Consider the following 27530-nt stretch of genomic DNA (forward strand, 5'->3'; position numbering starts at 1 on the left):
AACTTACTTTAATAATTGGACAATTTAATGGAGGTTTTAAACATGATACAAAAGGGGCGAAAAAAGTATTAGCTGCGTTACAAAGTTTACAAGCATTCTTCGTGTACAAACTTGTAAATTTAGTACATGTATCCGGGGCTTCTTTTGAGGCGCATCGTTCTAAGCTCACCCTTAAATTTGCATCTTCAGAGATGTTTCTAGTCACATCGACTCGATAACTAACCAAAAAATTTTTGTGGGCGTCGTTAATTATTTTCACACTTTTCAGTTGAATTGGAGCTTTACTAAAACCAGGGCAAGTTTTGATTTCGTTGATGTAAAGTTGTATTTTCTAATAAAATAAGTTATAATTAAGAGAAATTGGGACGATTTTGATGTTTAACTTACACTTTTACCATCAATTTTGGGTGAAATAACCAAAATAAAAATGATAAGTAAGTTTATCATCTTTGAAAGCATTTTCATTTTTATCAACATGGGCTAAGTATTGTTGTTATGATGATCTAAAATGTTGATATCCGACTTTTTCTTTTTTTTTTTTTGGTTTCCGCTTGATTTTATTTACTTTAAATCGAAATTGTTTTTTAAATATGTTAAACATATTTTTCTGTATGACAAAAAATTACATTTCCGTTTAACTTTGCTTTTCAATATTTTAGTAATTACAATAAAACCTTGATATAACGGATTAGTATGGGGAAATGAACTGAATGTAATGAAATTTATTGATATTGTAAAAGTTATTTTTATTATCTATAAGAAGCCCTATGTAAACAAATAGAAATTAATAATAATGGGATCATAAACGCGATAATTGGGCTTGTATCCCTTTTAAAATATTGATTAATCTTTCAGTGTTTGGCTTGCTGTATAAATTTGACAAAATTGTAGCGGTGGTGTCTTGACATAACGCAATAAGCTTTCTCCTAAAAAAAGGAAATTAATACAATCGTTTTTGGTCTTAAAAATAACTTACTTATCCACACTATTATAAGATTGATGCGTTCTTAGAAAAGCATTCATTAAAACTGCTATAACATAATAAAAATGGAACTCATTTTCTTCTGAAGTCCAAAACCGTTCGGTTACTGTTGTTGTTATTAATCTAAAAAAGAAAAAAATAATAGATTTTTTTTAATTTATACTATAAATTTTTTTTACCGATTGTATATGTTGATTAGCATTTCAATTGGAATTTCGATTGAAAGAAATAAATTTGCCACTAGAGCCGAATCAGTTTTTAATTGCGCACTAATCATTTCTAAATTTAAAATTATATGTTCTAAAATGATTAAAAAATTACTTAAAGAAATTAGTTAACAACAGAAACTTACGAAGAGGAAAACAATTACTCGATAATTTGTATTGTCTGGCCAATATTTTAATTTTTGATAAAATCTGAATCATACGATCATTTCCTGAACCCGAATACTTTTGTACCTCATCTTCAATTATATGATTCCAAATTTCTTCCACAAATTTTGGATCAGAATAACCAGCGCAGTCGATAATCGCCAATTTCGATTCCCATAAATGAAAAGGTTCGGCGAAATTTTCATACAACTAAGGGAATAAAAAAGCAATTACAGTAAAAACTCGATACAATTCAAACTAGAACTAATACTAGACCTAGAAACATTCGGGTTTAGCAGTCTTAAAAGACGTATCTCTCAACCCGAATGATTCTAGTTCTATGTCTAACGCTGAATAACAATTAAAACTAGAATTAACACTAGCATTAGAACTAACACTAGAGTTACAACTAGAAACGTTCGGGTTTAGCCGAACGTCTCTTAAGACGGCTAAACCTAAATGTTTCTTGTTCTAGGTCTAGTGTTAGTTCTAGTTTTAATTGTTATTCAGCGCTGACGTCGCGAACGCGCCTTCGACAACAATCTAACATTTAATAACAATTAAAACTAGAACTACCGCCCTTGGTTTATTCGTGATTTTACGAATAAACTGTCGACGGCGTCGACTTTCCTCGACACACGTGTTTCATGAGAATACGTGCCGAGTCCCCCTGAATAATCTGACACTATAACGTGAGCAGAACAGAAGAGAATAGCAGGTACGTTTATTATTTAAAATAATTTAGTTTATTAATTTGATACAGTGTAGACTGTCACGGCATTGATTATTGAAAATATAATAAGTTTTACATGGTGTGGATCCTTGTTACCAATATACACATGAAATAATTAATAACAGATATTTTTGCTTTATTGGTATTTATTATTAAACTGATAATAAATACGCCTGATGCGTTTCGGCGATCTACGCCATCTTCGGAGGCTTTCGTCTTGTTTATCTAAATTAGGTGATACATATATATAAAATATTAGTTTTCTTCTTAGGTGATATAACTAAATCGCTTCCTGTGACAATTGTTTTTATTTTTAACAACAATTTGGCTGGATCGAATATCTCATTTTTTGTTACTTTTGTTAAGAGCGAACCAAACGTATAAAATGGCGTATTTGATTTTCAACAATTATTTCATAATAAGTTTTGTTTAATCTAATGATGATACGTATTTATAATTACATTTGTTAGTTGTTACAACATCAATAATGAAAATTCAAGAACTAAATTATTACCTTAAAAAATTTTGTCTTCCAATTTTTTTACACTACTGAATCTTCAATTTGAAATGAATGTTTATGATCGTGAATTAACAATCGTTTATAATGATAGAAATTGCTGCTTATAAACACCAAGGTCATGAATGTTGGTTGATAAATGTGCATGGATAAGTGCCACTACAGATATATGGTCAAATCCAAGTAAAACCTGCTTTTTATTAAGGTTTACAGGACATTTTGTTATAGGTTCTCAGAGATTGAAAGTGATATTAGGCGCAACAGTATTAGATGAGGCCCATACCGACGCATATATTGAACAAAAAATAACTGAAATGGTGAACGACTGGAATATTAGCAAGAAGCTGTTCCTAATTATACGTGATAATGCAGCCAATATAGTATGTGCTATGAGAACGCAATATCAATCCCTAGGTTGTGTGGAGCATACTCTGCAATTAGTCATAAAAGATGTTTTGTTTCAAAATGAGCGGAACAAAATTTTAGTACATAACTGTAGAAAAATTGTAAACAATTTTCGTCGAAGCGAGCAGACATCCAGAAAATTGACCGATTGTCAAAGTCAGCGTGGACTTCTGATTCATTGTTTGCTGCAAGACATAGAAATCAGGTGGAGTAGCACCTACTTAATACTGCAGCGACTTGTAGAGCAAAAAAGTGACTTGTCTTGTGTTAATCTCCTTAAAATACACTCGAAACTTCAAATCAGGTTAACTTTATATTTAATTCTAGTTTTGTTACATAATGAAAAAACCTAGATATTGATCGTCAGATATTAATAGAGATGTATACTAATAATTTTAGAGTTTTTCTCAAAAGGTAACAGCCTATAATCTGAAAGTGAGTAAGCAAAGCACACTATTTGATTATATTCCAACGAAGAATGTTCAACACACTGGGACAAAAACTCCCACTGACACAATCGAACCGACTGAACCATTAAAAAAAAACAAGAGAAAAGTGGAGAAATTTCTTTATAAATACCAAGATAAAACATATTATTTACGGCTTTAGGTCTACACAACATGATAATATTGATTTACCACAATGTGTTGTGTGTGGAACTGTATTAGCAAACGCATCTTTAAAATTTAATAAACTTTTAAGACATTTAGAAACTAATTACGTTGCATACATGGATAAACCATCAGAATTTTTTAAAAGAAAACTGCAAGACTTGAAGGCTTCAAGTTTAACTAAATATTTTGGAACAGACAGAAATATTTAAAATGTTCTCATTTAGTAGCATTGCATATTGCTAAGACCAAAAAAGCGTGTAATATAGGAGAAGTATATAGTGTTTGGTGAAGAATATGCTGTGCAAATTAACAATATTCCAATGTCTGCTGAAACAATAAGCAGACGAGTACTTAATTTTTCAAATGATCTGCAATTACAACTAATTGAAAAATTAGAACATTCACCATATTATGCCTTGTAGTTAGATGAATGCACAGATGTTTCAAGTAATGCTATATTGATAGAATACGTAAGGTATATTGATTTTGAGTTGGAGGAACTACTATAATCTTACACATCTTTTGAAGTTTTTGCTACCATAAATTCATACTTTGAGTCTAAACACATACCTTGGAATAAATGTATAGGTATATGTACGGATGGAGCAGCGGCGATGGTAGGAAACAACAGAGGCGTTGTTACGCAAAATGGGCAATTATCGCATAAAAATATAACAAAAACTCACTGCATTCTTCATCGTGAACGGTTGGTATCCTGTGTGAAAATTGTAAATCATATTCGTAATAGCGCAGTTCGGACTCGAGTTTTCGCTTTGTTCTGTGAAGAGATAGGACAGACCACAGAGTTTTATTACTACATTCACATATATACGCTGGCTTCCGAGAGGGAAGGTACTGAAAAGATTTTTGACTTAAGAACCGAAATGGAAATACTCTTAAATGACCAAAATTGACCACCAACAGAACACTTCAAAAACAACGTATGGCTTGCAAAGGTTGCTTACCTAGCTGATATTTTTTCGTTAGTTAACGAATTAACATTATTAATGCACGGGGGCATGACTAACCTCTATTCACGTACAATAACAAAGTTGAAGCTTTTACAAACAAATTGATATTTGGAGAGGTCGAAGGGAGAATTTGATATTATGTTCCCATTTTATCTTCAAATAATTGAAGATAAGGAGATTAAGGCCCACTTTTACCACCTCTTGATAAATTTAACCGATAGATAATTACCATGGTTACAGCGGTTTTAAGCGCTCTCATTGGCTAAGGTCCATTACTACCATCTTTTAGTTAAATTTATCTTATAGATAAACCCATCTACTAGCCAATCAGAACAAATAAAATAGCCGTAACCGTGGTAATAATCCCTTAGATAGCTTAACCAGAAGATGGTAGTAAAGGAGCCTTAGGCCCGTTACTACCAAACCAATGCTATCTATTAGTTAAGCTATCTATAAGATACAATTTATCTCGTAGATAACAGGGTCTCTAAGAATGCGAACATCTTGTTGAATTTGTTAGCAAACATAAAAACGTAATAGAAAACAAAAAAAGTGATGCAGTATTGTATCACTTTTAACATACGATTATTTTATGTTAAAATGTGATGGTAAACAATATATTTATGTCAATTCTTTTGAAAGATCTGGATAGAAATAGCCCGCGGACTAACGGCGGTAAGTAGGATTTGCCGGGATGCAAAAGGCGTTAAAGCCAAGTATGATATGTTAAAGAAACAAGTGAGAAGTAAATGTGCTCAAATTCGAAAAAACGCGATGAGAACTGGTGGTGGTCCTAATCAGTTGAATTACATAAACCAACAGAAGTTAACAACAATTGGACCACATGGAACCCACAAAACCTTAGGAAAAGGAAATGTCGTGTGTTGGATGTGGGTTCAAAGCCAAGTAAGTTAGATTCTTGTATGTAATATTACTTTAATACATATGTATACTTGTTTACAGAAACCGCAAACAAATCTATCCATGATGGATATAACCACTTGAATGAAAAGAGACTGGAATTAACTGAATTGCTTATTAAACAAGCGAAAGAAGAGCATGAAAAGAAAATGGAATTGCTGGACTTACAATTAGAAATAAAAATAAAAAGATAGCAAGCAGCATTACTTTAAAATTAGAATTAATCTGATTATCTAATTAACCCGGCTTGCGATGAAAAAAATACAAGAGAATTGATAACTAAACTTTATAAAAAAATACACAACGTTCAGCTATCAATTCCCTTGTATTTTTTCCATTTCCAATTCCCTTGTAAAAAAAAGTAATTTAAGAAAATAAAAATTTATTTACATTATTACTACTATTTATTTTTAGTGAAAAACTAAAAACTAAAATAGTAAAACGCTCGAATTTTGTACGTCAGCATAAATCCTATTTGAGGTTAGGTATCCGCATTTATCCCTTAGATAGCAACTTATCCGATACCCAATCCACGGGTTACAGATATTTTAAAAGTTATCCCTTGGATAGCGGTATCTATAAGATAAATACAGTGGTAGTAACCAATTTTTAAGCTATCCGATAGATAACGCTATCAGAGACTTTAACTATGAGTGGTAGTAGTGGGCCTAAGAAAGATTTCTTAGTTATTTTCCTTCTGATAACGACATCCGCATAGGCAATGTGTGGATACAAAACCATTTTTAAAAGACGAAGGTAATTTTTTGTGTTCGTCAGACAAGGAAAACTAATGGATCTGTCGTGTTATAGATTACTTCACGCGTAATTCATTAGTCAAAAAAATGTAGTAAAATTTTGGAATCAAATACGAAACGAATACCCAATATTATTTGAAAAGGCCATGGAATGTTAACTACCATTCGCAACAACATATTTAGGAGAAAGTGGCTGTTCAGCTCTTGCTGCTATTAAGAATAAGTACAGAAACCGTCTTGAAAGCTTTGATGCCACAATCAGAATAGCATTAAATCAGTCGATTGAACCTAGCATAGATAATAATTGATGAACGAGATGCAGCAACATAAAAGTCACTGATACAGGTGTACCATTTTGTTGTAACCAATGTTTCTTTTGAATAACTTGACATCTAGTTGTCAGTCAAATCGCCAAGTTTGATGGCGCATTGCAAACATCCTTGTAGTACAATTTTAACCATGATTCGCTATATACCTAAGGAACGTGCAGAAATGGTGAAATTTTATTTCCAAAAAAGGTCCTATGTTAGACAATTCGAAGTTTAGTAGTGAAATTCAATTCCAGTGATTCTTTGGCTACATCGAAGCCCAAAAGTAAGATCCCTACACGTCGCAATGATGACGCTATAGCTGCTGTAAGTACCGATATTCAAGAGCGTGACAACGGCGCGACGGTGACAGTCAATGGCGAGCGATATCAGGCCATGTTACGCGACTTGAAGCAAATAACATGGAGGACGCTGGTTCCAGCAAAAACGACTGACCGGCGCATTCGCCTGATTGAACGCCTCCTGACTTTTTCCTGTCGCGATACCTTAAGAGCAAGGTTTATGTCAACAAGTCAGACACTCTCGAGCAACTTAAGGCTAACATACGCCAGGAATTCGCCAAAATAATGCACGAAACACTCGCAAATGTGATGGAAAACGTCGAAAAAAGACCGATTTTGTGGTGACAGCTGGGAGAAGCCACCTATAGTTCTTTTTTTTTCTATAATACCTGTCAAATTATTGTAAAGTTGGCAAAATTAACAGGGAGTTTTGTTTTATCATGTTTTGAAATAGATATGTAACACTGACGTTTGAGCTTTCGTTATTCAAAAAAAAAAAAGGTGCATAATAGTTTATTTATATTACAAGTGGGCTAGAAACATAATTACTGTACGAGTGTGGAGAATTGCACGACGAGGTCGTAGACCGAGTCGTGTAATCACACGAGTACTGTCATTACGTAACTCAATTCACCTCAAATGAGTGCGTAATGATGACTTATCCAAGCAGTCGTAGATAATAGTATATTATTATATGAGCATATAATGAGGGCTATTATTCGCGAAGGTTAAGTTTATGTCACGAGCGTAGCGAGTGGCATAATAGGGCCGTTAACTATTTTTTTTTTATTGGCTCATTCGAAAGTTTTTTAAAATTGATTGACCCCATATTTTTTAATTTTTGATTCTGAGGCTTAGTTTTTCCAAAAAAAAATAATAAAGCTAGAAATTACAGGCCGCGAATTCAGTAGCGCGTCACTCAGATTTGAGCGTATGATTGGAGCGTATAAAAATCAATAAAATTCCTAGAGAGAGACAATGCTACGAATCTTATGCGCTAGAAGAAAACAGAAGAAAACGGGAGAGAAATCACGTCTGTGATTTCTTTCTTCTTACTTAAAACGTCACAATGAATCAGGGGTGGGGAATTTTAAACTTTTACATTAATTATTGCAAAAATTAAACAATTTTCGAACGTGAAAACGTTACTAATCCGTCTAATTTAATTTACATTATCGATTTTTTTAAAGACGTTCTTTCTAATCGATTGACGTTAACGGCCCTATTAACCTGAGTGAATAATAGCTCATTATATGCGAGTAGAATACTATACTTTGTCCACGACTATTGAAATTGATTCCATAAATTTATTTTTTAAATAAATTTTTGAATAAAGGTTAAACGTCAATGTGACACAAATTCAATGTTACTAACTGTAACCAACTTCACAACAATTTGTCAAAATTAAGTGTCAGTTTTATAAAACGTCGTTTTCTTTACAAAAATTAATTAATTTATGGTTAAATCATACGAAAAAACGAATTTGTTTAGGTTTTTTTAATGTCAAACATTTAGAAACTCCTAAAAAATTGAATTAAATTGACGTTTTTTGAACTTTTAACGTTTCAAATCATTATTATTAGTCTGGTCAAGATGGCTACCCGTGAATAATGATTATTATTCACCGCTATTATTCACTCCGTGAAAAATGACTACCATTTTGTTTTAGAAAACTCATTCATAAGGTATATATTATAAGGTAGTCGTGGACAAAAAATGTTGTGTTCTATTTAATTACTTTGTAGCACGTTTTTACAATAAATATGTACTTCGTTAAAATCGTATTTATCTAAAAATTTATTAGTATTTTAACCTCAACTATTTAGTTACCGATAATGTTACTAAAAATCAGAAAAACAACATAAATTTTATAAGGGTCCTAGATAATACCAACAGAAACCCTAAAAAATTTACATTGACAAATATTATAGAAAAAAAACGAACTATTGTGAAATTGTACAAGTCCAAATTTCATTTTACGTTATTCAAAAAAAAACATCGCTTACAACAAAATTATATTAGGAGAAATGCTTACCTCAAAATTAATATTGTTATTGTTTGTATTGTGTATAGAATTAGGACTAAAAATATACAGGTGTTTCTAAATTGATCCGAACAATTTCAAGGAGTGATTTTTCAACAAAAATTAAGGGGGGTCTTTCATATAACTTTTTGTTCAAAAACCCTTCCTCACCGAGTTACAGCACTTTAAAGTTAGGGAAAAAATTGTTTTTATTTAATAAATCCATTACGGAGGAATTTAGAAGAATAAAATTTGACAGATAAGTGTTGCTAATAAAATGACACTTTTTCACGATTACCAGGGTAAAAATCAACCCTTATAATATTTTGCATCAGAACTTTTTAATGCGTCTACATTTTTCTATTTAAAAACTTAATTGAAATACGCAACTTTTTGTCCCTTGACATTTTCTCCTAAAATTGTTAGTTTGATCACAAAAAAATAAAATGTAGGACAAAGTGTAGTAGCATACAAACTCCACGGAATTTAGAACTAAAACGCACGACAAAATAAACTACAGCAACAGCTGATGTGGATAAAAAACTGGTGTTAACTGATCTTACAAATTTTCAGGCAAAGGACGGGTTGTTTGCTACGCAGTTTTTGTGAAAAACTTCATTGGAGATCTCACCCACTGCATAGTGGGCTAGCATCAACAGTAACGTGCAAAAGAAGCTTTAACACTTATGGGGAATTGCAAATGTCTAAGCATTTTAACTTTTTGGGTGTAATAAATAACCTTACCTGAGTAATTTCATATAAACCTGAATTTAAAGCAATAATTGCATCTTCAGCATTCGGAATGGAATTTTTCAAATTCGTCATTGCGTCCAATATTTGTTCTTGTACTTTTGCTATATCTATTTTATCCTCTAATTCACGCAAAAATACCCCCAAATATGGAACATAACCGACTTTATCGCTACGCATACACATTACAGCACGAGCTAAATAACTCATTCGGTCTTGTAATGACAATAAATTCCTTAAAGCATAAAATAGGTTATAAATCGTTAATAAGATTAATTTCGTTTCGCTTACCCTGGTTTTGATGCTAAAGAATTTAAAATTTTTGCCGCTGAAGTATGATTATTATTATTTTCATAGTATTTCCAAAGTAAATCATAAACATTAATATTGTTTGGACTTTCTTGCGCAACTTTTTGCAAATAAGTTTCCAAAGAGGTGTTTTTAACGTTGATAATATCATCGGTCATATTTTTACTGATCATCCACTCGTAAATAGCAACATGAAGTAATTCGTCTGAATATTGAAGAATTTCATCGATTATTTTGTGTAATAACACGTGAGTTTCCTCTTGAACCCCACTAACATTTTGAATTCCACTCGTATTAGCCAACGTTTGATTAATGGAATCTTGCGGTACGAAAATCGAATTTAACATATTTATAACGTATTGATAAATTTCCATTCGCTTGGTGTAAAAACGATATCCTTCTTGATCGCCTTGTTCGCTATTTTTATAAAAATGTCCCGCGATGTTTTTTTGATCTATTTTATTTGCGCATAAAACGCAGAGCTCAATAACTGCGTTGTAAGCCTTTAACCCGATGAATTGATGGCAAATATCGCTTAAATTTATATCTGGAACAACTGATTTACACAAATCTAAAGCTGAAACTATTAAATCTTCTTTTTCATCAATGTTTTGTAAATTTCTTGCACTTTTTAATATTTCATTAGCCTAAAAAGAAAATTGATTAGATAAAATCTATAAAATTAATAATTTTACTTTTGATATTGTCGCATCCTCCATTTTATACAAATCCGGGCAAATATCTCTTAATTTTATACTAATTGAATCAACGGAAGCGTTATCACCAAGATAGCTATTAACCAAAATCGTAATAAACATAGAACATAAATCTTTACCAAATAAAATTAAATCTTTAAAAACGGCGTTTTGAAGCATTTGTTTGTGCTGTTCCGGAAGGGATTCCGCTAAGATGTGAAATTGATGTTCGCATAAAATTTTCCACAACCCAACAACTTGACAAGCGTGATTTATAAAAGTTTTAAAAGCATCCAAAGAATGTTTTTCGTCCATTTGCGCATCGTATAAAGTATAGTTTTGCGTAACATTAGCTGGATTTATCGTTTGATCCGTTTGATTCGGATTATTATTACGGCTATTTTGATTGTTATATGTTGATAATTGAGTGTTCTTCATAACGAAATTTCTTAAAGAATTTAAATGGCTCAACGTTAATATACAGTCAGTTGATGTTATTGTACTAGAAAGCTATAAAAATAAAAAAAAAATAATTTTTAACTAACAATTAATGTGTAAATCTCACATAAACTTTTTTAATATTTTGTGCGACGTTTTTCTCAACACACAACATGTTCCAAATGGGCCTTAAAATCCTTTCTAAATAAAAATATAAACCGTTGTGTTTCGACGAGTATTGAAACGGCTCAAATTGACTTGTATTTGGGGAGATCCCAACATTTTGAAATTGGGGGTTGTATGAAGAATAAGACAAATTTTGATTTTGCATATTTTGAATGTTGGAGTATGGAGCAGGAGTTGACATAATATTTGGCATAAATACCGTTGAATCTAAAACATAAAAGTTAAATTTTAAACGGGGGTTCCGCCCAACTAGCAATTTCTTATTTTATTAAAGCTGTAAAAACGTTTCTGTGATAAATTATATATAACACATTCTACAATCTTACAATCACAGACTCTTACACCACGTGATATGCGTGGTAAGCATCCAAAAACAAATACGATGCCTTCCAAAGTACTTAAAAAAATCCGCGACCACATTTTGTCTTTTCCAAGAAAGCAAACGCATTATTCTGGGCGAAATATGTAATTATCTTGATGCAAAATTAGATATAAAAACAATGTTTTTGCTATTTAAGTCCAAATATTTCTAAACGTGAAATATCAATGTTATGCTGAATATTTCAAGGACAATTTTTCGCTACGGTTTGGTAAACCTCAAGTTGATACTTGTATTACAACTGTCAAAATAAAAAGTCCACGGTTAGGCGATTACGCTAAAAGGACCGCTGACGCCGAGTTAACTGTACACAAAAGGAGAGCCAAGAAGTTCCACAACAAGATATCAGAAATACGAAAATTACTTTTGACTTTATGCAAAACTTGCGACAGCTTTGGGTCAACTGTTTCGGTGTAAAAAACTTGAAAATGAATAAGACAAACAAGGGAAGTAATGAAATATGTTCAATGTTGCTGCACTACATCGACAATTTTTGGAAGGAAATATACAGGAATTATTTTTGTTCCCCGATAATTGCCCTGCATAGAACAAAAACCATACTGTCATAAGATTTTAACAGACAACCAACGTTTTCGTAAAATTAAGCATTACTTTCCATTTCGGGGCCACTCTTTTTTACTAAACGACCAGGACTTTGGTGTCACTAAAAGGAAAATAAAAAAACATGACTTCATCTTTATTCCAGATCAGTACTATTCCATTATATCTAATGCTTGCCCAAAATTTTAAGGTATTCATTATTCAGACTCAGATTTATAACTTCAGTAGGTAGGAAGAAAGTCGCTAAGGAACAAAAACAGTCATTTACACCGTCCACATTCATGTCTTTTGAATACAATCAGTCAGTAAGGCACAGTCAAGCATTTGCACGTTTTTCTCGATTTATTTTTCCCTGTGTAATTATTGATTTGTTTTGACAAAGTGGTGTACAGTGGGAAGAAAGGAGGAAAAACGGCATCCGGCAACAGCAAGACACCAAAAGCATCTCGAAGAAGACCATTGATTCGCCATGTGTTAGAAGCACCAGATGACTTTAATGCAAGTACATCGACAAAAAAAATGAAGCAATCGAAAGATCTGTATGATATCGAAGTGAATCAAGCGTTTGGTTATCGTATCATAAACTTTATTGCAGTATTTTCGGCTATTTCGAACGTTGTCGTTTGTAAGGTATGCCCATCGGAAGTGAAGTTTACTGAAAGTGGCGGTTTGGGATTCAAACTAGTAGTGTCCTGTGAGAAGTGTGGAAAGACTAAGATACCGAGTTGTCCATTTGTTGACAAAGGCTATGCAATCAACCATAGAATCATAGTTGCCATGCGATTGCTTGGAGTTGGTTGGCACGGATTAAGAAAATTCTGTGCATTCATGGAATTACCTCGGTCTACCTTTCACTCATTCTACGATAAGATTGTCAAAAAAATGTCCACTGCAACCAATCTAGTTTGCAAGAACAGTATGATAAGAACTGCGGAAGATGAGAAAACCATTTCTATTGAAAATGGAGAAAACGGAATTGTAGTATCAGGGTTTTACAGCTTTGTATGGGTTAGTGTCTCTTATTGGCAGTATCTGTGGAAAAATCGTTGATTGTGCAGTAAAATCAAAACACTGTAAGACGTGTGAGTATTGGGCTCAAAAAAAGATACTGAAGAATATGCGGAGTGGGCAGAAAATCATGCTGAAGAATGTGCTGTGAATCACGATGGATCGGCAGGAAAAATGGAAGTCGATGCCGTTGTTGAGATGTTTCGGCGTTCTGAAACTTTGCACCGGGTCAAATACACTCACTATATTGGTGACGGTGATTCTAAGACTTTTAAAGGCATTACAGATGCTAAGCCGTATGAAGATTTAACAGTAGTCAAGCGAGAGTGTATAGATCACGTGCAAAAGAGAATGGGTACCAGACTACGTAATTTGAAAAAGAAGACAAAAGGTCTCAGTGGAAGACACAAATTGACTGGGAAACTTATAGACGAGCTATCTATTTATTATGGATTAGCGATTCGTCGGAACAGTGATTCAGTTGAGAACATGAGAAGTAGCATATGGGCTACACTGGATCATAAATTATCTACTGATGCCAAAGCACAGCACGATAAATGTCTTATTGGAGAGGATACATGGTGCTCATGGCAACGGGCTAAAGCAACAAATACTTTGGCTGAGTACAAACATAAGCCAGCCCTCCCAATTGAAGTCTATAAAGCTATCAAACCAGTCTATGAAGAGCTGACCAGTGAAAATCTTCTAACTCGATGCATAGGCGGTTACACACAAAACAGTAACGAAAGCTTCAACTCGACTGTGTGGGCGTTGGCCCCGAAATCCATTTCGAAACAATCTTTCAAACATTTTAAAACAATCTTGGATGTAGCTACGAATATTGTGGTGTGTCTGTACAATGACGGGTTTTCTTCAATTTTGCACATAAACAGCGCATAAAGCTTGCAGAAAGATCGCTGTCTAAACAGGCAAAAGAGGCAAGGATTGCTTCAAGATCAAGCAGAAAAGAAAAGCAAGAGCAGGAAGATAATCTGGAAGGCCAATTGTATGGTGCAGGCGACTAAAAGGTATTGCAAAATTATTTATAATTTTCTACTACTCAAAACTTCAAACGCGTTTATCTGAAACTGCATTTTTTAAGTTGGCCGGAAACATAATCCAGACAATTTTCAACCGATTCATTTGAAACATTGAATATATACTGAAAAATACATTGTCTATGGAAGCACGTAAGATTTTTTTTTATATTGAAGGTATTCATTTGTTATTAACAATTATCTGATGATTTTTTAGGCAAACTTTTCACTTTCCACTTTAGAAGTGCGCCATTTGGCCGAAAATCAATATATCGAAAAAATCCCTTGGTACTTCTCAAAGGCGTATTTCGACCAGGAAACCGTTCTCGATACAAAGTTATACTATCAGCAACTTTTCTGCCACTTTCTCCAGAAATAAAAATCATTGCGACTTTTTCTGCCACACTTAGAGTATCCATGATTTAATGACTTAGTTTAAACACTTTGCCTTAATGTAAAACGATGGAATGAATTCCGAATTTGTTGCCAAGCAGTTTTTATGCAAATTTAGTTTTACCTGTTACATTTTAAAACAATTCAACCAATTAAATCTCTGAAAGCGTTATTCTGAAAATGCCGACATAAGCAGTTCCACGAACTGTTTTTTATGCGTTATTCTGTTATCAAATTGACAAAGGCGGAGAAATGTCGGAACCTTTTAGACCTCTTTCCAAAGGTATTTCCGACGAGCCAGGACACCCGATGTACCTCTTCTTGATTTTTTTTTTGTTGAGCATTCTTAAATAGTATTTTAAGAATTAAGCAGTAAAAATGTATTGAAGCGGGTAGGTAAATGTTTAAAAATTTATAAATCTGATTCGTTCTTGCTAGATTATAAACGTTAGTTAATTGTTTCTGAAGAAGTTTCAATGTTTTTCAAAAGATGTTTTGCTGTTGTACTTGTAATTTTTTTATTTTTCTTTTAATTACTTTACTTTTATCCACAGATTCAGATTTTACAATAAAATATATAAGGTGCTATTTAAAAAATTGGTCGTGACCTTCATATAACCTTGAAAATAAGGTCAAGGTCAAAAAATGTTATCGTCATATGGTTTCCCCTTTCGCACAGAACAATTTTCATTTGAAATAAAAAATTGCTTTTCGCACTTTAACAATGGATATTTATTTAATTGATCAGCTTTAACCGGTTTCGCCTAATTTATATCGGCATCTTCAGAAAGCTTTCTAAATTATACAAAATACAAAACAAAATTAGTTACAAAAAATTTATATTATATTATATTTATTTAACAATATTTCAAGGGTTAGTACGACCTCTACCTTTTTCGAATACAAAAGACAACAATTAAAACTACAACAAGAACTACAACATATCCTTTTTCTAAAGATCTGCCTGGAGGAGAACTTGACTCCCAAGTTTATCCGTTTTATCCACATAACTTATCAAAATTTGTCTTAAGTGTTCGTTCCAGACGTAAGTTTTTAATTGTTTTTTAACTACCTTCGACTAGATTAAGATTTTTTGTAACTAATTTTATTTTGTATAATTTAGAAAGCTTTCTGAAGATGCCGATATAAATTAGGCGAAACCGGTTAAAGCTGATCAGTTAAATAAATATCCATTGTTAAAGTGCGAAAACCAATTTTTTATTTTAATTTTCAACAATGGAAAGAGAAGAAAAGAACAATAATTTTCATTTGGTTCATTTTTATGTAAAATAAACCGTTTTCGAGATAATCGCTTGTCTCACGTTAAATGGACCACCCTGAATAATATAATAATATCATCAGTACATCTTTAATAAAGCAAATTAGCTTTTCAAATGCAATAATAAATTAACAATAAAATAGAAAAATTTTAAAGCATTTTGCTAGTAGGGCGGTTTTTAAAAACTTACGAATATTTTGCTGATGACCTGTTAAAGGAGCCAACCTAGGTTCGCCACCAAATAAAAAGAAAGCTCTCGTAGCGTACTCAGCAACATCGGAATTTTGGGGGTCCTCCAAACACGCTAAAATCAAACTTGTGGCACACGCCTGATCGGCTAACAAAACCGTAAAAAAATTTTTAATCACATCCGTATCCAAACCGCGACTTTCAAGTAAAATTTGCCTCAATAAATCCACTGGACGTAGTTTTAAAAATACATGAGCCCCCTGCGAGGTTAACACAACGTATTTTTTTGGTGGTTCAATGTGTTGGGAAACAATCGATGGGGGATCCGGTAATTGTCGTTGAGGATATTTTTCGTACGGCACTTCCGCAACGGCTAAAGCTGGTCCATCTAATGAAACTGTAGTGTGAACTTCCATTAAAGACGGGCTGAACGGAAACAAATCCGAACTTATACACCAAAGAGTGTCGTTTTCCGTAACGCTCGATAACAAAATTAAATTTCGGGATTTATAATGACCCATATGAACGTTTCTCGGGCGTGTTGTCATATTCGCGGAAAATCCCGGGGGCAAACGAACGTGAGAAAGCGTTAAACAATAAGGTCTTATCGATGGTTGTTGAGCTTTCCCAGTTGTTGTTAAATAAAAGCGAGTTCCACTTTGTGAAATCGCCACTAGATTTATTTGAGATGATTCGGAAAGCTCCACTGGTGAAATACTTATTATTGGACGAAAATTTTGACTATCCAATGTTCTGTAACAAAAAAAAAGTTATTTAATTAAAAAATAGTAACCCTTTAATTTTATGTTTAATTACTTTACTGTATTTACAGCCATTTGGACAAGTTGGGATTGATTCAGTCTAGCAACACGACTAAAAGAATTTCGGTTAGCACCAAGATCATAAACTTCGATTGTTCCCTTTTCAGTTAAAGTATACAAAATATTACGCGAATTATCAATTGCAATTTGAACAATGCCATTAACATCACTTAAAGCGGCATTAATAAATGACGGCATCAAAAACGAAAAGTTCGACTGCGAATGGTTGATTTTTTTAAAACGTTTTCCGAACCAACTGGTTTCTGCTTGATAAGAAATTTCAAATAAACTGCCGTCTTTGCCGCCTAAAAATAATCTCCCGTGGCTTGTTCCGGCGATGGTTGTAATAACGGCACCTTCCGTGGGTACAGAAAATACAGGATCAGGTACAAGTTGTATTTCGGCAGTTGGGTTTTCTTCGGTTCCCGTAAAAGTAACTCCCAACACAATTATATCCGATGCTGTTGTAAGAACTAATAAGTATTTTATAAAAGACTGAAAAACGCCTGCTTTCGGTGTTGCCAATCCTACGCTTATTATGGTATCGTTTAAACCGTCGTAATAAGCAACATCATTTCCTTTTTCGTACATCCAAAGATAAATATCACTGTCTATTGTTAACCAAGCTCTATCAACTTCGGGAAATAACCCCATCATGCAATGACATTGCATATCTAAATACGTTAAGAAAAACACATTTTATAACAATTAGCAGTCCATAGCATTGGTCATCATCTTAACAAACAACAAAAAATCAAGTATAAATATTACAAACATGCCTCCATGTATTCCTGTAGCGAATAATACGCGTTATTTATTAAAAAAACCTTTATAAATCCTACATATTTAGTTGCTGCTTTAATGGAAGTTTATTATAAAATTTTAGAAAACAATAGAATGGCGACTTTTCGAACAATGCTTCAAAACAAATAATTTATTATTTCTTGTTTCATACTCATGGCCAGGAAGCTGAAAGCGGTGTAGGTGACTACAACAAAACATATGGCTTTAAAAATGAAAATGCTAGAAAAAGTCAAAATGTTCCTTGAACAAAAATAGGGTCGACAAGACTCCATTAATTGAAGACCGTATATGGCCCAAATGGTTCTTTTCTGGACAACAAACACCCTTATTCACCTAGCAGCTCTGCCCCAAATGAGAATATTATATGCCAAAACTGAGTGCGCAAGGGCATAATATGCACTCAAGACACCACTAACAACCAAAGAGCCTTTTAACTTTAGAAGTATAAAATATGCAGAATTGAATTTTTTCGAAACGTAGTCAATATGGTCGCTAAAGGCTTAAAAATTTCAATTTACTATTCTCTAATTTTAAATCAAAAGCTTTGGAATATTTGAGCCGTTTGCTGATTTTTCAATTGAATCTTATAGTAGAAATGTTAAATTTTAATAATTAACTTAAGTTTTATTTTTAAGTGATCTAATTAAGTTAAAAAAATATATCATTGTTTATATGTCTCTGATTTCACGTATTTCGGTTAACTTTGTCGTGATTTTTAAAGAGTGTTACCACAAAATTTTAGTCTAAAACCTATATAACATCATATCTTCCCAAAAAGGCCAAAAACTTAAGTATCAATACGTAATTTCATGGTTGCATTTTAATAATAAACGTCGGATTGTTCGATGCAGTTAGCAATGCTCAAAAATATATGTACACAAAAGTTATATTCTTTAGTACTTTTTTATTTAATTATAAAGCCCCAACCATTTTGCTCTTTGCTAATTCTTTTAACACAGCATCACAGGATTTCTGAAAATTAAATTGAACAAGTTGAACTTTGTCAGGCAATGATGGAATAGTGGACGAGTTAAACATTATTATATGTATATTAATTAATTAAAAATGTAGATTTTGAAGTTCATTGTATTATAATATTTATAGCTCAGATAGTTAGAGATTATAATCTGTTAGGGTTTTTCCAAAAATAGTATTACTCTATAATATCGGTAATATTCATAAAAAATCAATAAAATGTACATATAATTCTGTATACTACTATAAAATTATTATATACCTTATGATTATAATTTATAATTGTTTAACATATTTTTATCCTGTTTTTAAGAGGTAGCATTAAATGAAAAACATAAAAAGACACATTCTATCAACTAATAATGCAGTTTTTGCATTTTTTTTTTAATTGCATAATAATAACAAAGCTAGAGTGATCTATATTCGATTTTCTAATACTTTTATACCACTGAAAAATAAATTTTTGAAAAATACTTTTAAAATTATCATTGCACTAAATTCGAAATAATTGTTGAATTTTCTCTATTTTAATTTCCATATGCAAAATCACAAGTGGCGGTGATTTGTTAAGTAAAATAATACTTCTAGATTCACGATTTGAATGAAATTTTTTATCTATACCACAATAAATTATTCTAAGTACCAGTTTATATGAAACAAATAAGTATAGGGTCAGGTAAAGTACTACTTCCGGTTATGTGAGGTGGTAGTAACTAAAGAGAAAACGAATTGAATAGAAATGAATCTTTTTGACGAGCAAGAGCAAGCTGTTTCTTTAAACGTTGAAGAAGGTGAAAGCAACGAATCAGTATCAACCGCAATGACTAGCAATGCTATTGAAAATAACGCTTCCTCAAATCTTGTTACTACTGTGGATATTATAAAACCGGGCAGAGATCCTGTTAAATGGGATATAAATGATTCTTTCATCATCAATTCTTTTGCAAGTAATGCCTTTGAACCAAACAAAGAGATACATTTTTCTAAATCGAAACGTATTTCCTGATCAGGCAAAATATTTAAACCCTAGAATATTTACTAGAAAATTAGTAAACGGTGAACAAACGCAAAGAACTTGGCTGATATACTTAGAAAGTACTGGTTGAGTGTTTTGCGGCGCTTGTAGATTTGCAACTACTGGGTTTGACGATTGCAAAAATATTTGCGTTGAGCAGTACGAATCATCTCATTCGCACAAGTCAGACTGGAAATATGAATAAAATGTTATTTTCTATGAGTAAATTAACTACTGGAGGAAAATATTACGAAGACTAATTTCAGTTGTAAAAAAGTAGTCGTGGTCCTCCTCTTCCTAGTAATGGAAATTTTTTAATGGCAATTGGTAGCAGAGTTTCATCCATTCTTGGCGGAGCATATTCGAAAATATAATAATTCTGGCCCTGGTCGAACAAACTACATGAGCTCAACAATTTATGAGGAATTTGTGGCATTACTCGCTAAAGAAACTAGAAGAATTATAGTCGATGAAGTTAAAGCATCCAAATATTTTTCAATAATTTTATTGTTGATTCTTCACCAAATTTGGCGCATGTGGATCAATTATTCTTCGTAATAAGGTACGTGCAAGAGAGTGGCAATCCTGTGGAAAGATTTTTATTCTTCCTACCAAATACAGGTCACAAAGCAGAAGTATACACACTTTCAGAATTAGATATACTTATATCCAATTCGTGGCCAGTCATATATTATGATAATGCAATATATCGGGAATTTGTACAGGTGTCCAAGCTCGAATAAAAGAAATTAATCCACGAGCTGAATTTATACCATGTGCGCTCATTCATTAAATTTAGTTGGCAATTGTGCAGCGTCTATAGTTACAGCGAGGCTGTATACTTTTTCAATTTACTACAAAATCTACACAATTTTTTTGCACTCTCAACTCGCTGATAGCAACGGTTGTACGTTAAAATTGGTAGAAATTTAACTTTAAAGAGCTTATCCGTTACGAGATGGTCATCCAGAGCTGATGCCTGCTTGAGTTTAATTAAGTCGTGGTAAGAAATTATTATTACATTAACCCAGTAGCGCATAGTGTCCCTTAAAAGGGACGTCAAAATTATATTTTATAATTTAATTCATTGCTAATTGGCGCCACCTCTTATGCATTTGCTGCATTGTACTTGCGCGCCGCATTTGTTACTCAAAAGTTCAAAACGACTTTTGTCGCTTCCCGCTCAAGATGTGAACTCGAGCGCAAGATATGTTAACAATTATGAGCTCTTAGACTACATCGACAAGGATAATGATCATGTAAACATATACATTACGCTACCTGATGACCAGGGAGCCGAAACGGAAGAGGATAGTGATAAATCTCATGATGAACATGTAGGTGATGCAACCCATTTATCGAAAGGTATCGTAAAACAAGAATGTTATGTTGAGTTTCATGGATCTGATGACGATTTTGATCAGGAAGATCTTCCACCACTTGCACATTTGAGAAGAACGCTCCCTCTTCAACATCAAAATCATCAAAAGCTGTGTGAAGTTACTACTTCATTGTGTTCTTGCAACATCTCATGCGACCCCAGGAAACATTCCAAAGAAGCTGACCAAGCAGAAGATAATCCAATGGTTATTATAAATTATTTTTTGATGATGCTGTATATACAAACATATACGCCCAACAAGAAAACAATAAAGTGCATGTAACCATTGATGAATTGTTTGTAGTGTTTGGCGGTATGTTACTATCTGGATATGCCAAATACCTGAACAAATGAATTATGTGGAAGAGCCAAGGTGATGTGCCAAAAAGTTTATAAGATAGTATGCGATTAAATAGATTTGAAACAATTCTACGAAACATACACTTCAACGATAACACTCATAATAATTTTGTAGATAGATTGTATAACATTTAAGAACAAACTAAAAAGATTGAAAACCTTTATGAAAACTTTAAAAAACATGGTGGACGGGAAGAAAACACATCCATAGATAAAAGTATGATACCTTAATGCGGCAAAAATTACGTGAAGCAATACATGAAAGGTAAACCTGTAAGATTTGGATCTAAAAATTGGTCTCTGTGTACAAGTGAAGAGAAGTGAAGAGAAGAAATGAGAATAAGTTTGGACTTGGAGGAAATGTCGTTTTAGATCTAATAAATAAAGCTGGAATTGGAGAAAATGAAAGGTATAAGATCTATTTTGATAATTATTTTACCAGTGTTGGTTTACTTTGTTATCTGAAGGAGAAGAAAATATGTGAAACAGGTTGAAGTGATGAAGTATTACTTTTTCAATGGAAAGATAACAGAGGTTACTAACTTTCAAAAAAAATCTGTATCCAGCAGTACATGCAAAGAAAGTAGGTCTTATAGAGCCATAGAGCAGCCCGAAATAGTAACAAGCTATAATAAAGGAATGGAACGTATATAGAACGCGAATGAGGCTTCAAAAGTGGTACTGGCCAATCTTTTCATTTCTGTTAGATGCTTTAGTTGTTAATGGGTAGCTCCTTATGAAGAAATTGAAACCTAATAATATAAACTGTTCTTCATTACTGGTATTTCCGCCATAAGTATTCAGCTTATTGACATGATATAGCGTTGGGGCGCCAAGAGGGAAAACTTCTGTATCTGAGGCATTGCTGGCAATCTGTTATGATAACATTGGTCATTTGATTCGCTTCTCTAAGACAAATGGACGATGTAAACATTGTACAAAAAAAATCAAATTTCCTGTGTATAAAGTGTAATATTGGCCTACATCCTGAATACTGTTTTGAACGTTATCATACCAAAAAAATGCTAAAAGTTATATTTATAATTCCTTAACATTTTTTTGTAAATAATTTCGTTTTTAAATTGTTATACATATTTCTGTTAAAATAAAGTTTCATTAACGCAAATATGATTAAGTGTATTTTAGGCATAAATTTTTTTTTTCCTGTTTTGATATAATAGATAATAAAATTAAAGAAAAATACATAAAGTTGTTTTTGATCAAAAGAATAACTTCATGCACTAACGGGTTAATAGAATTTAGAAAATGACGTTACTGAGAAAAGTTTGACAAGAAATGAAGTTAAGGGTTTAAGGAATCCACTACTTCGTTTCAAAACAGCCATTATGGCAGTTTTTTGGAAAAAAATCTTACAGAGAATTAATGCTAGTATTAAAAAATGTCAAAAATTTTTCCTCGTAATTATGCAGTGAGTTGGAAAAACGATGTTCAGCATATGAGTCCGTTTACTGTAATTATAAAATCATGTGTGATTTTCAAAGTGAGGACGTGGAGGAAGATTTCCTTGAAGAATGCATACATTTAAGAAAATATTTAAAGGGCAAAAATCTATTAGTAAACAATTTCGGTCAATGGATTAGCAGTAATTGCTACAGTGACGTATATCCAAACGTTTACATTGCTTTAAGGAAATTTAAGAGTACTGCAGTAACAAATTGTTTTGCTGAACCCTCTTTTTCTTGTCCTTGATGAATAAAAAATTATTTAAGATTGAACATGAGGTTAAACATGATAACAATGGTTAAACAATTTGTCAATATTGACAATAAAATCGGACATTAGCACAAAAGTGAAGTGTAAAATGATATAATTAATATGAGTTGTTTTGTATTTTAATGATTTACTAGTTGTTCTTGTTGCTGTAGTAATAAATACTTATTTTGTAGTTCTATATATCTTTTAAATTTAATTCTAGCTACTCTTGTACAAGGAGCATAAAATAAAAAGTTGAGTCAGTATTTACCAGTATTTTTCAGTCTCTCAATAGCAAGTAGCACCTCAGACACTGAAATTGGGCAAAAAAAGAAGAATGATAAAAGTTGGGATTCCCAATCTCAGAGCCAAATCTTTTTTAAACTATATGTTTGGGTTCATTCACAAAGAAACCACAAATGTCATTTACAACTTGATTAGAATGCAACAAATTTCCATAATTCTTTAGAACTATTGTTTGAGTTAGACACCCTATTTTGTACATACTCTTTTTAGTTTGCTTAACAAACTGTTTGTAGTTTTTCTTTTCACACATACTTTTCCATTATTACTGGAGATTGAGTTACACGAGCAACCCAAAAAGTATTGTTTAATTCATTTCTGCTCAGCCTAATTTTTGGCATGACCTAGCCCTTACAGGACTACACACTGGAGCCCTGACATACTTATATGGAGAGTGCAAATTATGATACAGTAAAAACTTATCAATAAACACACACAAAATTAAGAGCACATGACCAATTTATCCCACCAAGATCAGCTCTCAAACTAATTCAATAAATAAATAAAAATAAATGTAAGGATACGACCAAAATTTTCCATTATTTCTGTTGGTAAAGGAACTTTACATAATGTTTTAACTTGCGTCAAAGTTGCTGATGTTAAATCGATTGAATTTAAAACAGGATAATCATGATCGGTAAATCCTGAGGCTGTTGCTCCACTTTGTTGGTGAATATTTAATTGTTCAGGCAGTGTTGGGGCAGAATTATCCTTTATAAGGCACTTTTCAATCTGTTGGGCGGCCTGTTCCATCATTACGATGGGGCCCCTGCCTATCTCTAAACTTCTATCCATTTCAACCTAAAACCTAACCTCAAATAAGTTATCGTCAGTTTATTATTTACTTTTTAATAGAATTAAAAATTTTTACCTTTAATTATATTAAATTGGTTATTTGGAAGCACTAAGTGGTGGTTTATATTTATTTTAACGGCTTTTTCACTTAAAAATAACGATAAACGAGAAATTATAGTTTGATGCGCCGGGCATTGCTACCAACATAAAAAATTGATTCAAAATGTCGAAATAATTTTAAATAAACCTTAAATTACATTTAAATCGTTAAAATGATTAATTAATTTATAAACGAATAAAAATGTTATTAAACGAAATAAAATAATAAATAAAATATAAAAAAATAAAACTTTTGACAGCTGTATGTCAACTTCATAAATATTTTTAAATTGAGGTTATGTTGATTTAAATGTCTGTTAAAATAAAATCGAAGATAAAGGTGAAAAAATCACAATCTGAAAGCGATTCAGACGATGGAAGTAACCAAGAATTATTTTATTACGCCGATAATAGAGTACAATTGATGAAGGAAGTATTGAAATTGTTAAAACCGAAAAAGATCAAAGCAATCGCTCCCGACTTCATGAAAAACTTAGACATTCAAGAAATAAATTCAATGCTTTTAGAAGAGTTACTTGGCATTTCAAAAAAACGTTTAAAAAACATTTTAAATGGAGTTAACGTTGATGAAAGCTCCTCCGATTCAGAAGAAGAAAAGGAACAAATTGATATTATATCGCTGGATGACATCTCGGATGTCGAAGATTTCAACTCTGATTGTAACGGGAAATTAAATGAACCGGGAAGTAGTAAAAAAAGTAATAAGAAAATTGATAATAAAAAAGGAAAAATTAAGACTGAAAAAATGGATGAAAAAGAAAAATTAATGAGTGTGCTAGAAATATTGGAATTACAAGCTCGAGCTAGAGCAATTAGATCTCAATTAGCATTAGAAAACCAACAAAAAACTAAAGTTAATAAAGAAAATAAAGTTATTCAAGCGGATGACTCTGATATTGAAGAAATTATCGTTCAAGATAGTTTAAAGGAAGAAGTGGTTGTTATCGATTCCGAAAATGAAGACAAAGAAAATAAAGATGGAGATGTTGAAAATTTGGGAAAAGGAGATGTTAATGTTGAGAAGGGATCAGAAAATGAGATCATAGAGAACAAAAATGAGAAAAATAAAGACGAAAATTTGGAGGAAATTAATGACAAAGAATCTAACATTAATTTAGTGCCAATTGTTAATAAAAAAGGTGATGAAAATAAAAAAGATATGGAAGATGTTGATAAAGGAGGGAAAAAGGTTAATGAAGAATGTCATGTTGCGGAAGATACTGTTGTTATTAACTTGGATAGTGTTGAAATAGATGAATTGGATTAAAATACTAAATTATACTATTTTTTTTTATTATTAGCTAAACCAAACCTACATAATAAATATATAAATGTTCTACAAGTTATGTTAATACAATAGATTAAAATTGATGATTATTTAGCAGATTGTGGCTCCTTGAATAATATGTTATATCATTCGAGTATGTGCATATCTTGTGGTAATTGTCATTTTAGTCTGACATGAATGTTTCGAGCACCCAAATTATGTTCTTTGGCAGAGTTGCACAAGTGAATTTTTTGAAAAAATATTTATTAAGAGTTTATTGTATACAATAATCTGTCTACAATTCTTTACATTATTAATATATTATTTTCACCCTCTACCCTCTTCTTCCATTTCCACACCCTCGGCTCCTCGGCCCAATCATCCCCTCATCTACCCCTTTATCTCCTCACCCCCACAATCATTCTCATCCATCGTTTCCCCTCTCCTAAGATCTGCCCTCGGTCCAACTCCTCCTCCCTCAACTCACTGCACCCATTCAACATAATGTTCCAACGTTTCCCATTCCTCACTGCATAGCCTACACCACCTCTCCTTATCGGCCATCCAGTATCTGTTAGCTCTCTCCTAGTTTCCACAACGGAACCTAGCCACCAACTTCTTCCCTTCCTCATCTCCTTCCAATAACAAGTATCTAGGCAGCCCCTCCGTAATTATGTCCCTGTACCTTTCGTTATACCTTCCCTCTTTTATTTGTGTCCTTCTTTCCTGTCTCTGCACATCTCGGTCCCTATCTCTCAACTCCCTCCACATCTCCCTCCCCACCCTTCGTCTACTATTTATCACAGTTACCGAGTAACCCGCTCGTCTATAATAGTTGTCTCTATCTCCGTTCCCATATCTGATATTTCTCTCTCTAATTTCCCTCCAACACTCCCCCAAGATCCCGCAGTTTGGCCTCCCTTCTATCCTTTCTTCATATTTCACTGCCCTCGTGCCCGCCTCCACTCTGACCTTATCCACCTTTACCTCTTCCCTCACTATATACCCCGGTGTTTCTCTCGCCACCCCAAGCACCCATCTCCAATATCTAGCTTACACGTCCTCCAGCATTGCCTGCTCTCTCCATCCCCATACATCATCACACTGCTAACCAGACCTTCAAACATAATCTTCCTCGCTGCCACATTCCTTCCAGAGACTCTCTTCCCCCAACCCCATACTTGTCCCATCACCTTATTCGCCTTTTTTGCCATAGCAATCACATGCGACTCCTCCCTGTTGTCCTCCCTAAACACATACCCCAAGTAAGTATACTCCCTAACCTCCTCGATCTCTTTTCCCTCCCATCTCCAGTTTTCTGTTCTTTTTCTCTCATCCTTATAAAACTTCATCATTCTTGTCTTCCCCACATTCACTTCCAGCCCCTTCCCCCTAAAATATCTTTCCAATGTCTTTATCATATCCTTTATCTCCGCCGCTTCTCTCGCCATGACCACGATGTCATCCGCGTATGCTAACATGTGCACCTTTCTACCTCTCACCACCAACACTCCCATTTGCCCCTTCCCTAATCTATCCTCCAGGTCCACCGTATACAGTGCAAACAGACTTGGGCTCAGCGGACATCCCTGCCTCAGTCCCTTCGTCGTCCAGAACACGTCGCTCAGCTTATCTCCCACTTTTATCCTAGCATAGTCTCCATGTATATTTCCTTCACTCTCGCAATTAGGTGTTCCGTGATCCCCCTCCTCCCACAACTTTCCCCTATCCACCTTATCAAAAGCCGCCTTCAAATCTATAAACAGGGTACAATTTCCCTCCCTTCTTATCCAGCTCTGTATCTGCCAGATGCTTCAACACGTACACGTTGTCGATTGCTCCCCTTCCCT

General features: G+C 33.2%; 2 protein-coding genes across 2 annotated transcripts; one reads left to right on the plus strand and one right to left on the minus strand.

Annotated features, from left to right (window-relative positions):
• Positions 1–729: 729 nt before the first annotated feature.
• On the minus strand, positions 730–24539 carry LOC111413510 (nuclear pore complex protein Nup154). The gene is made up of 12 exons (XM_023044508.2): positions 24370–24539; positions 24023–24306; positions 16943–17621; positions 16128–16879; positions 11222–11487; positions 10657–11166; positions 9944–10608; positions 9647–9887; positions 1335–1563; positions 1162–1282; positions 977–1105; positions 730–926 (listed from the first exon to the last, which is right to left on the minus strand). The coding sequence occupies exons 2-12, from the start codon at positions 24291–24293 to the stop codon at positions 800–802; spliced, it is 3990 nt and encodes a 1329-aa protein (XP_022900276.2). The 5' UTR covers positions 24294–24306; positions 24370–24539; the 3' UTR covers positions 730–799.
• Positions 24498–25694, plus strand: LOC139429572 (DNA ligase 1-like). Its single transcript, XM_071195420.1, has one exon. The coding sequence runs from the start codon at positions 24703–24705 to the stop codon at positions 25678–25680; it is 978 nt and encodes a 325-aa protein (XP_071051521.1). The 5' UTR covers positions 24498–24702; the 3' UTR covers positions 25681–25694.
• The last annotated feature ends 1836 nt before the right edge of the window (positions 25695–27530 follow it).

This window comes from Onthophagus taurus, chromosome 3, assembly GCF_036711975.1.
Source record: "Onthophagus taurus isolate NC chromosome 3, IU_Otau_3.0, whole genome shotgun sequence".
NCBI classification, from domain to species: Eukaryota; Metazoa; Arthropoda; class Insecta; order Coleoptera; family Scarabaeidae; genus Onthophagus; species Onthophagus taurus.